This window comes from Vipera berus (assembly GCF_964194415.1).
Source record: "Vipera berus genome assembly, chromosome: 5".
Lineage (NCBI taxonomy): Eukaryota > Metazoa > Chordata > Lepidosauria > Squamata > Viperidae > Vipera > Vipera berus.
Genome location: NC_138207.1, coordinates 11,275,758 through 11,291,842, shown reverse-complemented (window position 1 = coordinate 11,291,842; position 16,085 = coordinate 11,275,758). Strand labels below are relative to the sequence as shown.

The following is a 16,085-nucleotide window of genomic DNA, read 5'->3' as shown; positions in this document are numbered from 1 at the left end:
TTATTACAAAGTCAGCTTAATTGCCTCCAACAATCTGGGTTCTCATTTTACCTACCTCGGAAGGATGGAAGGCTGAGTCAACCTTGAGCCTGGTGGGATGCGAACCTGCACTAATTGCAGGCAGCTGGTGTTACTTAAGGAGGCATTAGCCCACTGCTCCACCAAGGCTCTTTTTTTTGAGGTAGGCTTTATAGTTAAGTGTAAAATAATAATTCATCTGTATCAAAGGTCACAATTTTTATGGCACAAAAGGACATATACATGTAGTCTTCACTTACAGGTAGTTTGTTCAGCAACTGTTCAAAGTTACAGCAGTGCTGAAAAAATAAGTTTACAGCCCATTTACAACCTTTTCAATGTCCCTGAGTCACATGAGAGGGATTTCAAGAGAGCAAGCACCTGAAGGCAGGAGAAGAAGCAAAGGATGGAAATTAACCAAAGAGAAAAGCAACCTAGAACTAAGGAGAAATTTCCTGACAGTTAGAACAATTAACCAGTGGAACAACCAGCCTCCAGAAGTTGTGAATGCTTCAACACTGGAAGTTTTTAAGAAGAGACTGGACAGCCATTTGTCTGAAAGGGTATAGGATTTCCTGCCTGAGCAGGGGGATGGACTAGATGACCTCCAAAGGTCCCTTCCAACTTTATTATTACTATTGTTCCTCTGCACATTGAAAGCGGTGCGACTGCACCCGCATCCACGTGGCAAACAAAAGCTGAAACTGAGTACATTAATCTTGTCTCTTTCCAGGTGGAAAGAGCAATCGTGGTCATGTGATTTCCCACTTAGCAACTGCTTTTGTTAGCTGCAGAGTTGCCAATCCTAATTAGGGGTCGTTGAGTGAGGACTACCTGTGTGCTAAAGCAAATTATTCTCAGATTGCATAAATCTGAAAAATGAAACTTCGATTTAGCAGAACTCAATGCAGTGCACCTCAGATGCCTCAGATAATATTCTTCCTGCTTTTACATCATTTGTATAAAAACACCTTGATTCTAATTTGTATTATTTGTATAGTAATATTCCTTCAAATGATGCACAGTCTGATTTAGTGGACAATTGGGATAATTGGTCTGTTAAATCAATGTTTCACCTTGTAATATTTTGTTGTGTTTTTTTTCTTTTGGAAATAATTTAGTATACATTTTCAGATCTTTTCTCAATAAATGTAAATGGATTTTTAAAAATTGCTTTCTGGCTGTGCCTTAGAGCTTTTTCAGTATTTTCAATTTCTCCAACTGCATGTCTCACTGGTCACCCTGCAAAATGAATTAATTAATTCATACCTTAATTTTCTAGGTGTGCTAATGAAAGTGCTCACAAGGATTTTAAGAAAGCTGTAGGAGCTTGCAGAATTTTTTACCAGGCTGAAACAGCTCAATTAGTAGTTCTGGTAAGAAAAAGTTTCTTCCTTTTTTACCCCATCGATGAGCAGATCATTTTAATGCTGACATTATGTTACCAATTTGATATGTTCGGTCTGGATTGTATAGAAAAGTAACCAGTATTATATTACCATACCTTTTGACTTGTGAAAAGAAAATATTCTTTAGAGAATGCAGATTGAAGAGTTGCAGATAGGATCTCACGCAAGCTATAATCCAAGCTGTACTGTTTGGGCCTGGCAACCTTTGCCTAGTGGATCAAACAGCAACCTGTGACCCATAGCAAAGGGTTTTGTCTTTATTTGGTGTCACTTTGATTGCCACAGCTGTTGCATCTGAATCAGGCTTTATACTAAAAGCACATCAAGCTGCACTGAGCAAAGTAGTTCAGCATACTCTCTTTGACTGCTAATAACAATACAGATCTCACTCTCCTGATAAACTAATAAAAATAAATATTTCAGATTCAAATGGACTAGCACACCAAGGTGATTTTCTCTCTTATTTGCAGTGTGTTCTAAACTAGAATTAAATCAATGCTAGGTAAAATAATTAGATTTTTTAAAAATTCATTGTCTGTAAAATGAAGATCCTTATACATCATTTTTCTTTCAGTCTGCCACCGAGGCAACAGTAAAAAGAGTGGGCATACTCAGCGACATGCACTTGCGTAGCATTCGAACCAAGTTAATGCTCATGTCAAGAAATGAAGAAGCAACAAAGCATTTAGAAGTGAGTGGGTCTCAGCTGGTTTGACCGCCCCCCCCCCCTTTTAATTATGCTTCTGGCTTAGTCACTGAAACGGTGTTCATGCTTGAAGGTTTTATAAAGAATGACCCTTTTTTCCCCCCCTAGTGCACAAAACAGCTTGCAGCAGCATTTCATGAAGAATTTGTTGTCAGAGAAGACTTGATGGGACTTGCAATAGGGACACATGGCAGCAATATACAGCAAGCCAGGAAGGTTCCAGGCGTTACTGCAATTGAACTGGAAGAAGATACCGGAACTTTCAGGATCTACGGAGAGGTAAGAGAGAACGCTGAAAAGTCCTGCTTTCAAGTTGGGAAGCTGTGACTTCTTTGAGCTTAGGTCTAGAGGTCTGAATGTAGACTGCAGGGAATGTACAAATTCCGCTATTTTAATCCCAGTACAGTGCAAATATGAGGCATTTGGTGGAAGAGAAGGCAATATAAAATATTACACTGTTTTATTCAGTTGTGGTCTTCTTCAGAAATGCCTGGGGATTAAGTTCTACACAATTTTAACAGTTGTTAAATGCATTTGTGTAAAGCTTTCTCAAATCCACCTCAACTATGCTCATATGACAGAGCATACCTACACATTGGGTTTAGATTCCTACTGGCAGTTGATAGAATAACCCCAATTTAAGTACATCTGAAAATATTGCTACGATGTTCCTGATGAATTCAACAGTTTCTCGTTTAAGAGTTGTTGCATAAAGGCTAATGAACTTGCCTCCCCCAGATGTCCCATTCCTTCAGGAAATGCTGGTAATAAATGGGAGAGTGTGCTTAGAAGGAAAAAGGAGAGGAAGTCTTTGGGGAATGTTTGAGACTGTTGAAAGAAGCGACCCAACAGAGGCTTTTGCCAGTAAAAGTTGGATCGCAGCTACACAGGCTTCCAAAGATATTGCCACACTGTAATGTGCAAGGGGGCAGAAAAGGAACATGCAAACATACCTCAAGAAGAATCATATTAACTATAGATACTTAGTTGTGTTCCCCCCCCCCAAATTTTGAAGGAATACATTTCATAGTACTCCATTCAAAGTAATCACATGCTACAAATATAAAATAAAAGGAAAAGAAGTAAATATATTTACACTATTTACACTCTTTTGCTAGACGTAGCCTGATTACAACCAGCGGCTATTTTTACTATAACCATGCAGCAGCAAGATGTTACAGAGTAGATAAGATATGGTAATACATGTTCGTAATGTAACATTTGGTCTTCATGCTACAATACAAAGCCACACGGTAGGTTAGGATGATCCCTGATTTGGGGAGAACTAAGTAGGTGTGCCTTCTTTCATTATATGGCATCATTAGGATACTTTTTTCTCTAACTAAAGGACTAGATGATGAAGTTCAGTTGGTTGTGTGGTTTCTTTGCAGGAATGCTGGTTGATTCAGGATTATTAAAGAAGAATCAAGGTTCTCCTCAGATCTGAGAAAATTTTAGATGGGTGACAAAATGGGTATCATAATGTTGAGCCTTAGATAAAAACATGTATTTAAATAGTTGTGTAAAAGCATAGGCACCAATTGGCAAATATATGTGGTAGTTTGAAGGTAAATTCCCATAGTCCCATAGTGTTTAAGCACCTGTCTGAAAGCCATCATTTTTAATTAGCCTGGTATAGATACTTGCATTTTCTCATTGCAAAAGAGAGTACATGTAGTTTTATCTCATTTTATATGGAAATAGTTGTTCCCTAAAAGTGTTTTAACTGTTAATGTTTAATGCATTACGTTCTGTTTATTACCAGAGTGCTGAGGCAGTAAAAAAAGCTAGAAGCTATTTGGAATTTGTGGAGGACTTTATTCAGGTTCCTAGGAATCTTGTGGGTACGTAATAATAATACAATTCTAACAGTAGCAGGGAAAAGTTTCAACATAAAAATCTTTTCTTTTCTCCATCTTCTCTCTCTCTCCCCCCCCCTCTCCTTCTTATCCTTCTCCTCCTTTCAGTCATAGAAGTAGTTCCATCAGCAGGAGAGCTGAATTGGACGTCAGCCTTAAATTATTATAAATAATTTTCCTGACTTTTTCTTGTTGATGGTTTACTTGAGACCAAAGTCCCTATGATAATCCAAAACTTAAATCTCTTTTTATTTGTTAAAGGGAAAGTTATTGGTAAAAATGGCAAAGTTATTCAAGAGATTGTGGACAAATCTGGAGTCGTGCGAGTGAGAATTGAAGGAGACAACGAGAATAAACTGCCCAGAGAAGATGTACGATTTTAACTTCTTTTTTTCTCCCTTCCCTTTGCAATGAATGTGCTCTGGGTAATGTAGAAAATAAAGGGGGACCTGAGATTTTGTTTGTGGAATAATGGTGGGAAGGGTGATTTCTTCATGCCACTTTGAGCTCCTGGGAAAAAGGCTGTATAGGTAGTCCTCAACCTACGACCACAATGGGGCCCAAAATTTCTGTTGCTAAGCAAAACATTTATTGAGTTTTGCCCCATTTTACGACCTTTCTTACCACAGTTGTTAAGCGAATCATTGCAGTTGTACAATTAAAAAGGTAAAGGTAAAGGTTCCCCCGCACATGCGTGCTAGTCGTTTCCGACTCTAGGGGCCGGTGCTCATCTCCGTTTCAAAGCCGAAGAGCCAGCGCTTGTCCGAGGACATCTCCGTGGTCATGTGGCCGGCATGACTAGACGCCAAAACAATTAGTAACACAATTAAGGGAATCTGGCTTCCCCATTGACTTTGCTTATCAGAAGATGGCAAAAGCTGATCACGTGTCTCTGGAACCCTGCCAATTGTCATAAATATGAGTCAGTTGCCAAGCGTCTGAATTTTGATCACGTGTCCCGCCGGGGCTACTACAAAGATCATAAGTGCGAAAAACGGTCATAAGTCACTTTTTCCAGTGCTGTTGTAACTTTGAACAGTCGCTAAATGAACTGTTGTAAGTCGAGGACTAGCTGTACATAAATCTAACAGATATGTACTTGAGTAGCTGCATGGTTAGTTGTGAAATCACATTATTTCTTTAATGTGCTGTGTAGTAATGCTCAGTTGGGCTCAAGACTTTGTGGAGCATTATGTTGCCCAGTGGGACTAACCAGGTAACTGTAGAAAGATACTGTAGAAATAGGGTATCCCTCAGATAGCTCAGAGGCATGTGGTTCTAAATTGGCGGTTTGAAGGACTGCATTCTTTCATTGAAGCATATGCATTTGCACCGTGCAGTCATGGGAGAGTACTGTGGGCTCTAGATTGTGCTCACCTGTTTAGTGATGGCATAGCGTTCACTGATGTCTGTATGACCTCTGTCTTGTAGAAAGTACATCCAAGTAACTTCAACAACACATCAGCATTTCTGGCAAGAGTACAGAGGTTCCTCACTAATTGAGTTGATTAGAGACACAATCTTGACATCAGCTTATTCTCGATCCAATGAGTGTATATATCAGTTATGGCTTCTGCTCCAAGTGGGTTTGGGCCCTAAGTTAGCTAATTCTTTTAAAAGTTGATTTCCAAAGTCAAAATCTGGGTTTTGTTGTTCTCAAAAGTTTTCTGTGGATTTTATAACTTCAAGCCGATTTGGTTTTAGCTTCAGGTTCACTTGAGAATTCAGGTTAATTCTCTTAAGATTTACTTGTTTGTAAGATACACACAAAACAAATCTTAACAACTGGCTCTTTAGCCAAACTGAATTATATAGACATCATACCAATAAACAGACCAAGTTTATGCATAGGAAAAAAACACCCTCATACTAGAATATTTTTGAGACTGCCCTGGAATCATAATAAATAAAATAAGACAGATGCGATCTAGCACATAAGTTACATTGTAGCTTTATTAAAATAGTGTTTGGGTTTGTGTGTGTCCAGGCACCCATATACAGTTCCAAGAATTATTTGTGATTTAGTTTATATATATTTGAAAAACATATTTTTTCTCTATAGGGAATGGTTCCATTTGTGTTTGTGGGTACTAAAGAAAGCATAGGGAATGTCCAAGTACTTCTTGAATACCACATTGCCTACTTAAAGGTAAGCACTGCTTGATGTAATTTTCAGATTTAGTTTGCAGTCCACTCTTACCTAAGAGGGTCTGTTAAATAAATGTGATTTGCTGCTGCGGAGTTAGGAATCCAAAGTTGATTCTGCCTTTTTCTTATGTATTCTAGTACCTGCGGGCAGAATTTTTAGATCAACCTTGTTATATTTCCATCGTTGTTGCTATTATTTATTTTTATGTATTTTTCTAATCTATACTGTTTTTCTCAACCCCTGTATTAAAGCCTGACCATTTTCAGCCTAATTGCTACTTTTTCATTTTATAATTTCATAACTCTGTAATAGGACTACACAGTAGCTTTAACTGCAAAGATTTTTACTCTGGCAATTTTAAAAAGTTCATTTGAACAAATATAGCTGATACATAAGTGACATCTTATGCCAAGAAATGTTGGAAATTGGTCCTCGATGTGGAAAAAGTAAAAATTGTGAAACATTTTTTTTATCCCATTTATATCCCGCCCTTCTCTGAAGATTCAGGGCGGCTTACAATCTAAGAAGCACAAATCAATGTGCTTAGCAATAGCCTTCATTCTATTTATATGCCTGCTTATTAGGGCTTTCGCCCCCCCCCCCAAGCGGCATTTTTACAAAGCCCAACAATCTGGGTCCTCATTTTACCTACCTCGGAAGGATGGAAGGCTGAGTCAACCTTGAGCCTGGTGGGACTCGAACCTGCACTAATTGCAGGCAGTTGGTGTTACTTAAGGAGGCATTAGCCCACTGCTCCACCAAGGCATTTGAAAGAAATGTATACCAAACTATCTAAAACGTATTAGTTATTTCTGATCCAACCATGCCTTGTTGGCTCTCACTGGCATTTAAGTGATCAGAAGCTCTTTGACCCTGTAATTCTGTGAATGTAATTATTAGCAGAGTTAGAAACTGCTTTTTTTTTTCTTCCTAAAGTGAAGGGTGCATAAAAAATAACTTGGGGAAAGTCATAACATTACATAACTTTGGTTTATATTTAATGCAACTCTCAATTCAGGAAGTAGAACAACTACGGATGGAAAGGCTGCAGATTGACGAGCAGTTGCGTCAAATTGGCATGGGTTTCAGGCCTTCATCTACCAGAGGTCCTGAGAAGGAGAAGGGCTACACCACCGATGAAAGCACTCCTTCGTCTGTACAGGGTTCGAGGTCCTATAGTGGAAGAGGCAGAGGCCGGAGGGGGCCCAATTACACCTCTGGATATGGTAAGTGTGCTTAAAGATAAGCAGTGACAATTTGCTTTGCTCCTATCATCATTAATAGGGAATATAACAAGGGCATTGTGCTTTTTTTACCATATTCATACAATAGCACGTGTGTATGTGTGTTAGGTATGTGCATGGGTTAGATATATACTTTTATTTTGAGCGCAGGCAACAGAATTTCATTTTCAATGTGTGCCAGTGTGCTCACATTGGAAAAATGACAAGGTTATCTTAGATGTTTATTTTTCAGAGTTTTTGATACATTACAAACATTAAGAGTATCAACATCATCAATATGGATTTCAGGAAAATGTTTGTTTCTTACAGCTTAATTCAAGCTTTTTATATTAAGTGCTGTCTGGATGTGATTGCTTATGGGACATCAAGTTGGTGTCGATTCTTAGCAATCACAATCATATTCCAGGATGATCTATCCCCAGTGTGGCCACAGTATTTAAGTGCATCCAGCTGGCGACTATTGTCTTTTTCTTCTCTTTCTTCCCATCTTTCTTAGAATTATAGATTTCTCAAGAGAGTTAGGTCTTTGCATATGAGTCTGCACAGTTTTGATATTTTTGATATCATGGTGTCTAGAAAACTTTTCCAAGGCTGTTTAGTGCAGGTCTCTAGTATATTTTTTAACGTCTGGTTCCTTTACTGTTAATAGTTGATCTTAAAATGTGGTCCTTGCCACTTCTAAGGCTGGTTTCTTTGTACGTCTTAATCAGTTTCTTTATATTTATTTGTGCTTTTTCTACTGTACTTCTTGACTTTTATTACTTGAGCTTGCAGGTTATTTGCATTTTCAGCTGTCAAGAGTAGTATCATCAGCATAGCTCATTTGATGTTTCTGTCAAGTTTTAACACCACATTCATCTTCACTGATTTTTCTTCTGGGCTCATACGTCTGTGGGTATTCCATCAGTTCATGGAGCCTTCCAATTTGGTAATTAGTGGAGCACTCATCTGACTTCAACTTCTAGTACTACAGGTTCTTGTAAATAGGAAATATCTTCTAAGGCAGTGAGGGCGAACCTTTTAGAGACCAAGTGCCCAAACCGCAACCCAAAACCCACTTACTTATCGCAAAGTGCCAGGGGCGCATCAGCATTATGGTGTCCTCGGGGGGGGGGGGGAGGGGGCAGTGCCGCCTCTGGCAGGCAAAAACCAGGGGCGCAAAAATGGGCCACTGTGCTGCAAGGCGCTGCACCACGCAATAACGGGGCAGGGCTAGTGAGTATCACGGAAGCACTAGCCCTGCCTCATTTGCAGTACGTGTATGCTCGCGGCCTCGTGCGTGCGCGCACGCATGTAAAATGCTTCCCCCTCCCTTTTCTTCCAGTCCACCAATCGACAATGGTTGCTGACCTCTGCTGTACCATCTCTACTCGAGCTTGCTAATTGGCCACTTCGCCTCCTTTGTGCTGGGTGGGGCTTCTGCTCCGGGCGGCAGTGGCAGCCTGATGGACCTGCTGCTGGTGGTGGTGGCGGCACGCGTGCCAACAGAGAGGGCTCTGAGTGCCGCCTCTGGCACGCGTGCCCTAGGTTCGCCACCACTGTTCTAAGGTATCCTGGATTTTAATTTAATTTAATTTAATAATATTTCTATACCGCCCTTCTCCCGAAGGACTCAGGGCGGTGAACAGGGCAAGAATAAAAATACAGATTACAAAAGTTAAAGCAAGATTAAATAAATGCCCACATACTAAAATACATCTTTAAAACCTAATAAAATAACAATAACAACCCCCCCCCCCAATCCCCTCATCAGGCCAGGCCAGCTTGTTCAAAAAAGTATGTTTTTAGCTCGCGGCGAAAGGAGCGAACGTCGGGCGCCATCCGGAGCTCAACCGGTAGCTGATTCCATAGCTCCGGGGCGCCCACAGAGAAGGACCTCCCCCTGGGGGCCACCAACCGACATTCTCTGACCGGAGGCACCCTGAGGAGGCCCTCTCTGTGGGAATGCACAGGGCGGAGGGAAGTCGATGCCGGCAGCAGGTGTTCCCTCAGGTACTCCGGACCCCTGCCATGTAGGGCTTTGAATACCATTACTAGTACCTTGAATCTCACCCGGAAGGCAACTGGCAACCAATGCAGCTCACGGAGCAGAGGTGTAATGTGGGAGTATCGGGAGACTCCCAACACAACTCTCGCGGCTGCATTCTGTACCAGTTGGAGCTTCCGGGTGGTCCTCAAGGGCAGCCCCATGTAGAGAGCGTTGCAGTAGTCTAGTCGAGAGGTCACGAGCGCGTGAGTGACCGTACACAGGGCATCCCGGTCTAGATAGGGCCGCAACTGGCGCACCAGGCGAACCTGGGCGAACGCCCCCCTAGTCACAGCTCCTATGTGGACATTTTGACTGCATAGAATTCCAGTATGCTCCTTCCATCCCTGTTTGAGCTTTGAAACCGTCACTGTCTGTCCATTGGTATCCTCTAGTTCAGAGGCCCCCAACCTTTTGGGCACCAGGGACTGGTTCCGTGGAGACAGGTTTTTCCGTGTTTTTGTGTGCTGCCTGCATCCCGCGGATGGGGGCTTCGCTTGTTTACGTGGCCTGGTTTTTGGCATGCCACGGCCTGGTGCCGGTCCACAGACCAGGGGTTGGGGACCCCTGCTCTAGTTTACCACTTCAAGAGTGGAACCATTTTGAGTTCATTGAGCTTTGGAAGACTCTTCTTGTATTTTTGTATTAGTTTTCATATCTTTATAGATGTCGTTGTAATAGCCTTCTTACCTTTTCCAATAGGTCTTTGTAAATACCTAGTTTTAGTCTTTTTTTTTTTTACTTTGGTTTTTCCTCCTGGAAATTTCTTACCATTTTTTCTGACAGCTGGTTTGCATTTTTTTTTTGTTCTTGTTTCCCAGTCTTCGGTATTTTATTTTCATGGTCGTCCTTAATAACATTTGTAATAACTTTGTCAGAATGGATCATTTGCTTCTGCATAAACTGCCTTTGGCAACTGCTTTACGGGGGGGTGTTATAGAATGCTTTCCTACCCAGAACTTTCCCGTTGTCTTCATCTTTGATTACTAAAAACAAAAATTTGAGTTGCTGTGAGGTTCCATGGTGGCCATTAGAAGGCGGACCCAGCTAATTCCTCTTAGAAGATATCTAGAAGGTGACAGAATAACAGAATTGAAAAGCACCTTGGAGGTCTTCTAGTCCAACCCTCTGCTCAAGCAGGAGAGCTTATACCATTCCAGACAAGGGGCTGCTCAGTCTCCAGGCTCCAGTGAATTTAATTTAATTTAATAATTTGATTTCTATACCGCCCTTCTCCCGAAGGACTCAGGCCGGTGAACAGGGCAATACAATAAAAATTGAATACAAAAATTAAAAAACCATTAAACATCATGCCCATAAAATCAATACATATTAAAGTTAAAACTAGTTTTAAAAACCCAACCCCATCCCGTCAGACCAGGGACCAGAATGGCGCACCCATGACTTCTGAAGGCAAAGTTAATTGTTAATTGTTCTCACTGTCAGGAAATTTCTCCTTAGTTCTAGGTTGCTTCTCTCCTTGATTAGTTTCCATCTATTTGTTGTCTTGTCTTAATGGTGTTTTGGAAATTATATTTTGGATAGTTTGGAATTATATTTTGGATGTGACATTTGTGATTTTACTTATTTCTTGCTGCCCTTAGGTTTTATGAAGTGATACATATAAAGATGGTCAAAATGGTTTGTTTTTTCCTTGTAGCAAAGGCAATGATTAGCTTAGGTGAGAGGGGATTACAAAGGTCTTAGTCCTGGCTTCTGACAGAAAGAGGTGGAATTAATATTTTTCTGCTGGGTCCATCTTCTAAAGGCCAATACAATACCTCAGAGCAAGTCCCAACTGCTGTTCTTGAGTGTTTGAAGGGCTATTTTCATGCAGATTTATCTGGGTGCTTTATATGCCTTGGGAATTGTTGGTAACATGCTAGAAACCTTATGTCTCTGCATGCATTGCCAGGAAGTGTGCTGTGTACAGTGAATACAAGAATAGTTGTTAGACTAATATATGCATTGGTGATTAACATTGGAACTACGTATCCAGTGGTGATTATATGGAGATTATGACAGGTGATAATGTAGTGATAATCACTTGTGATTATGACAGGTAGGGCTTTATATTTGTAATGTTCTTGATGATGGATTGCATGTAACATAATTAGCAATATTGACCTGGTTCACTATTCGATTCCATACAGTTCTTTTTACAATGCCATGGATTCTCTCACCTCTTACCCCAGCATAGTATCTATAATTGTACAACTGAGTATCATCCGATTTGTTTATAATTTTGAATTTTGGGAGCTAGGATAGCTGTATAATGTAACATCAACATAATACCTCTAAGGAATGCAAATATTGGTAATTCTTAGTCATTGTTGATTTATAATTGAATAAATCAGACAATTTGCTAAGATAAATAATAACTAACTAAACACCATAGACCGTTCACAATACAAGACCCACAGTACTGGAATGTGGATAAGCAACCCAGTGCCTTGAATCTTGAATAATAAACCCAATCTTGACTAATAAATCCAATTATGTAAATGAACCCCCCATTGTCATGCAGTTATCTAGGATGGTATTTTGGTCTGAAAATTTCTAATGGGTCTTCCTTGGGGTCTTGAAACTGAGTAAGAAAGCATTTTGCTTGGGTTTGCTCTTCTGCACACATTTCAGGAAGAAGGAGTGAAGGTTTGGAAGCAGAAAATATAATGAATAGTGTTCACTGGTTCATTATCTCAAAATGTATTATGCATGGCAGAAAATGAAATTTTACAAAATCAGGGCCACCTTTTTATTAAAAGGCGTATAGCTCCTATTCCCCCCCCCCATCCAGACTACATCACATTCTGTTGTAGAACATATAACTCTTTTGGGGAGCATTTTTTCCACTGCCAGTATCACATAGTTAACAAACAGCTAGGGCTCATTCCTTAAAAGCAGTAGACTTTAAAATATGTTGGCTCTTAGCTACCTTCATATACTTTCGACCTCTCTTAGCACTTCTTGTTTTCTCATTTGGATTGCATGACTTTTCATCTAATACATCTAATCTACCTTTTGGATTAAGTACTACCTGCTGCAGATACAACAAATGTCCTGATATTAGATGTATATAGTCTGCCAGATACCGAATAGTAATTTTCTCCTTGTAAAGCAGTAAATCTAAATGCCTGTTGGGAGAACTGCATATGGTATTTCTTTGTGGCTTTGAAACGATTCCGACCCTTATAAGTATTTTGCTGCTTTACCTTTTTATTCTTTTGGTTCCGCTTTTCTTCCCCAAGGGACAAATTCTGAGCTATCTAATCCCTCTGAGACGGAATCGGAAAGAAAAGACGAACTGAGTGATTGGTCACTAGCAGGGGATGAAGATAGGGAGGCCCTGCACCAGCGCGACAGCCGAAGACGTCCACCAGGAGGAAGACGTAGTGTTTCTGGGGGTCGGGGCCGAGGTGGCCCCCGAGGTGGGAAGTCATCCATCAGTTCTGGTATGGATAATGCGTTTCAGATTCACGCCAGAAAAAACGTAGTTCTACTGCTACCACTTTCAAGTTCCATTATCTCGATTCGCAGGATCGGAAAGAAAAGTAAATTAGATGTAAATAATTCTTTAGAGGACTTCATGTTTTTCATCTCAGCTAATCAGAATAGGTTGCCTGATGGTGGTGGTGGGGAGACCATGTTGATGTCACTGGTGTTGGGAAATGGGATTGCCTAGTCCAGGACGTATCTTAAGGAAAAGCAGATACGTCCTTGGCAACTGCTGGATGATGATGATGATGATGATGATGATGATGATGATGATGATGATGATAATATAGTAATAGTAATAAAAAATAAATAACGATGATGATGTTGGAAGGGACCTTGGAGGTCATCTAGCCCAACCCCTAATCAGGCAGAAAACCCTGTCCAGTCTCTTCTTAAAAACTTCCGGTGTTGGAGCATTCAGAGCTTCTGGAGGCAGGTTGTTCCCCTGATCTAGAAAGTTGTAGTTGTTTCAGAAAGTAGCCTAAGAGGTGGGGACAATGTTGCAAGTGGGTTAATAGAGGGACCTGACAGACAGATGAAAAAGATACCAAGGTTCATGCCAAAAGCAAATGAAAAAGGGAGAAGGACATTCATCAGGGTTATTAGCTATTTGCTAAGCAACCAGTCATAAGTTGAGAACTACTTGTATGGTCCACGTTTTAAGGGGAAATGAGCAGACTGGTGTTTGTTTTTTTAAAAAAAAAAAACAAAACCTGAAAGATTCAGTGTTATTTCTGAGTTCAGTGTATCATGCCACCAGTGAACAACCACGGGAATTTTTATACCTGCCTCAAGCAGCCCCGAGTGCTTTCTCAGTTGCCATGAGAAAGAAAATGCTAAACTAAGATGCAACTTAGATTCACTGAGGTTATTACATTTTGAGCTTTGAATGCTTTTTGCTTTGCTACTTTTATTTTTTTTCTCATCCAATGGACAGTTGGAAAGAAATTATATAAATGGGTTCAAGATTCTTTCATCAGACCCTCAGTTAGATGACTCTCCGAAAACCGAGCCAAGCGGGACCCAACTTAATATTGTGAGACAATTCAGGAAAGCAAGTAGACTTGAGCCAGCTTAGGACAGTTGGAGGATAACATTCCAAGAAAATTTCCCCTCATTGGGGGACAGTTGGGCAGCTGCATTAGGATATTACCAATTTCTGTATTCAGTCTCTCCTGCTCACAGACCCTAAGCCTGTATTTTCCAGCGTGTGCATACAGATAGATGTCTCATATGGACATTGATGGAAAGAATTCCAGTAGCTATGATGCGCATATTCTTCCCACTTTATTTATATCCTAATTTAAAGGCCGCCAGAAAGACACGGAAATTTTATGTCTGACCATTTACCCCAGAAGATGAACAAAAACAAATTGCCACTAGGAGGATAGAATTAAAGCAATGGCCTCGGTGCCCATAATCCCCCCCCAAAGCCTCTACCATCTACTCTTTAGCTTTTGTTTCGCTTTCAAGAGCAATATTCTCAGCTTTCGAGAATGTTTCAGATTTTTCCTAGGTTGCTCAGCAGATTAATATGCATGTTCTGGATTAGATTACTTTGTACTTACGTTGCCCTCGTGACGTTTTGCTTAAAACGGTAGAAGAAAACGACAGAAATTTACGTGCCGCTTCTCGCCTTTTTCTCGTTCTTTTTGTTCCTGTAGTGCTGAAAGACCCAGACAGCAATCCTTATAGCTTACTGGATAACACAGAGTCCGACCAGACTGCAGACACTGATGCCAGTGAATCGCATCACACCACTAACCGACGTAGGCGATCTCGCAGACGGAGGACTGACGAAGACGCTGCCTTAATGGATGGGATGACAGAATCTGACACGGCGTCAGTTAATGAAAATGGCTTAGGTATGTAAATCGCTTGTAACGAAACTGAAAAGATTCATACCAATAAACTTGTATAATTGTAATGTGCTATTACAGTCAATTACTCTTCATTTTCATAGTCACCGCTCTAATTGTAATTTAATGTTGTGTTAACTGTTTGCATAATTGAAGATGTCAAATACATGTAACCAGAACAGTTGAGGCTACGTAGAATCCATGCAGGCCATTTTCTTATAACTGCATTAAAATCCTTCTGGTGTGAACACAACCAATTTTCCACCACTGTGTTAGAAGAATGGAGCATTTATTCCAAGTCTTACAAAACAAGGCTTCACCTACCATGAAATGCAAAATTGATTTAGTCTTGAGGATTTTGAAACCCTGTTTAGAATAAATAAATGTAAACTTAACATCCATTTTATCTTTGGTAGGGTCTGAGTGATTTTGTTGCTTAAATTTGTGGATTAAACTGAATTAAAAGTAATTGAAATCAAGCAGCATACCCAGGTTTCTTATTCCTCTACAACTGTGATCTCAGATACCTTTAAAAGTCAGTAGGACTTTTTTTGATGTAGTTGTCTCTCCGCATTCTAAAACCGCAAAGTACATCAAACAGAAATATTTCTAATAAGAGGGGGAACTGATTTCTTGAACCAGTGTTTAACTTTTGGTATCAACATAATGCCAATTTAAACATGGCCTTATACTGTTGCTACTCCATTTGCAATAGGGTTTTTTCTTTGTGCTTCGTGCTGAGAAAAAAAATATTCATCTGTAAGATGGTTCATGCCTCAACTTTGCAATTGCAGATGATAGAGACAAAAAAACCCAGCGACGCAATCGTAGTCGCAGGCGTCGCTTCAGGGGTCAGGCAGAAGATAGACAGCCAGGTAACTTAAGTGGGAAGGTGACCCATCTCAGGTCACAAGCATGAAGGAATGCTCCATGTCTACCGTTTGTGTACCTCTGAAGCGTGTAAAGTGCCTTTTGTGAATAATAATTACTTAATAACTAGGACCACAGGCTGAGAAATTACTAGTTACTCATGTTCCAGTAACTAACATTAGCGTCTTATAACTGGTCATGCTCCCATTAAAACAGAATGATTTCTAGATGTCAAGAGTGGAAATATATGCCATAATGACTGTCTGGTGGGGCTCATTTCATTTCTGGCAACTACTTGTTAGTAGGAATGCTGGCTAGCTTATTAGTACTGCAATAAAACATGAAGTTACTTGCATGGTATTTGCCTGTCTCATATTTTGAATTAATATGATTGATATTTGGAGGAAAACAGAAATCACACAACTGCAATAAAGCAAAAAATAGTTGCAT

The 16,085-nt window shown here is 40.2% G+C and overlaps 1 protein-coding gene across 2 annotated transcripts in view; it reads left to right on the top strand.

Annotated features, from left to right (window-relative positions):
• Nucleotides 1–16,085, top strand: part of FXR1 (FMR1 autosomal homolog 1) — a 45,620-nt gene that overhangs the window by 24,760 nt on the left and 4,775 nt on the right. The window contains exons 6-15 of one of the 2 annotated variants that reach the window (XM_081328361.1): nucleotides 1,301–1,394; nucleotides 2,002–2,118; nucleotides 2,242–2,412; nucleotides 3,899–3,977; nucleotides 4,254–4,363; nucleotides 6,055–6,141; nucleotides 7,160–7,367; nucleotides 12,660–12,863; nucleotides 14,571–14,771; nucleotides 15,560–15,640. In XM_081328361.1, coding sequence (XP_081184487.1) covers nucleotides 1,301–1,394; nucleotides 2,002–2,118; nucleotides 2,242–2,412; nucleotides 3,899–3,977; nucleotides 4,254–4,363; nucleotides 6,055–6,141; nucleotides 7,160–7,367; nucleotides 12,660–12,863; nucleotides 14,571–14,771; nucleotides 15,560–15,640 — 1,352 coding nt within the window. The remainder of the gene's footprint in view (nucleotides 1–1,300; nucleotides 1,395–2,001; nucleotides 2,119–2,241; nucleotides 2,413–3,898; nucleotides 3,978–4,253; nucleotides 4,364–6,054; nucleotides 6,142–7,159; nucleotides 7,368–12,659; nucleotides 12,864–14,570; nucleotides 14,772–15,559; nucleotides 15,641–16,085) is intronic. The other variant, XM_081328362.1, reaches the window with a different exon arrangement.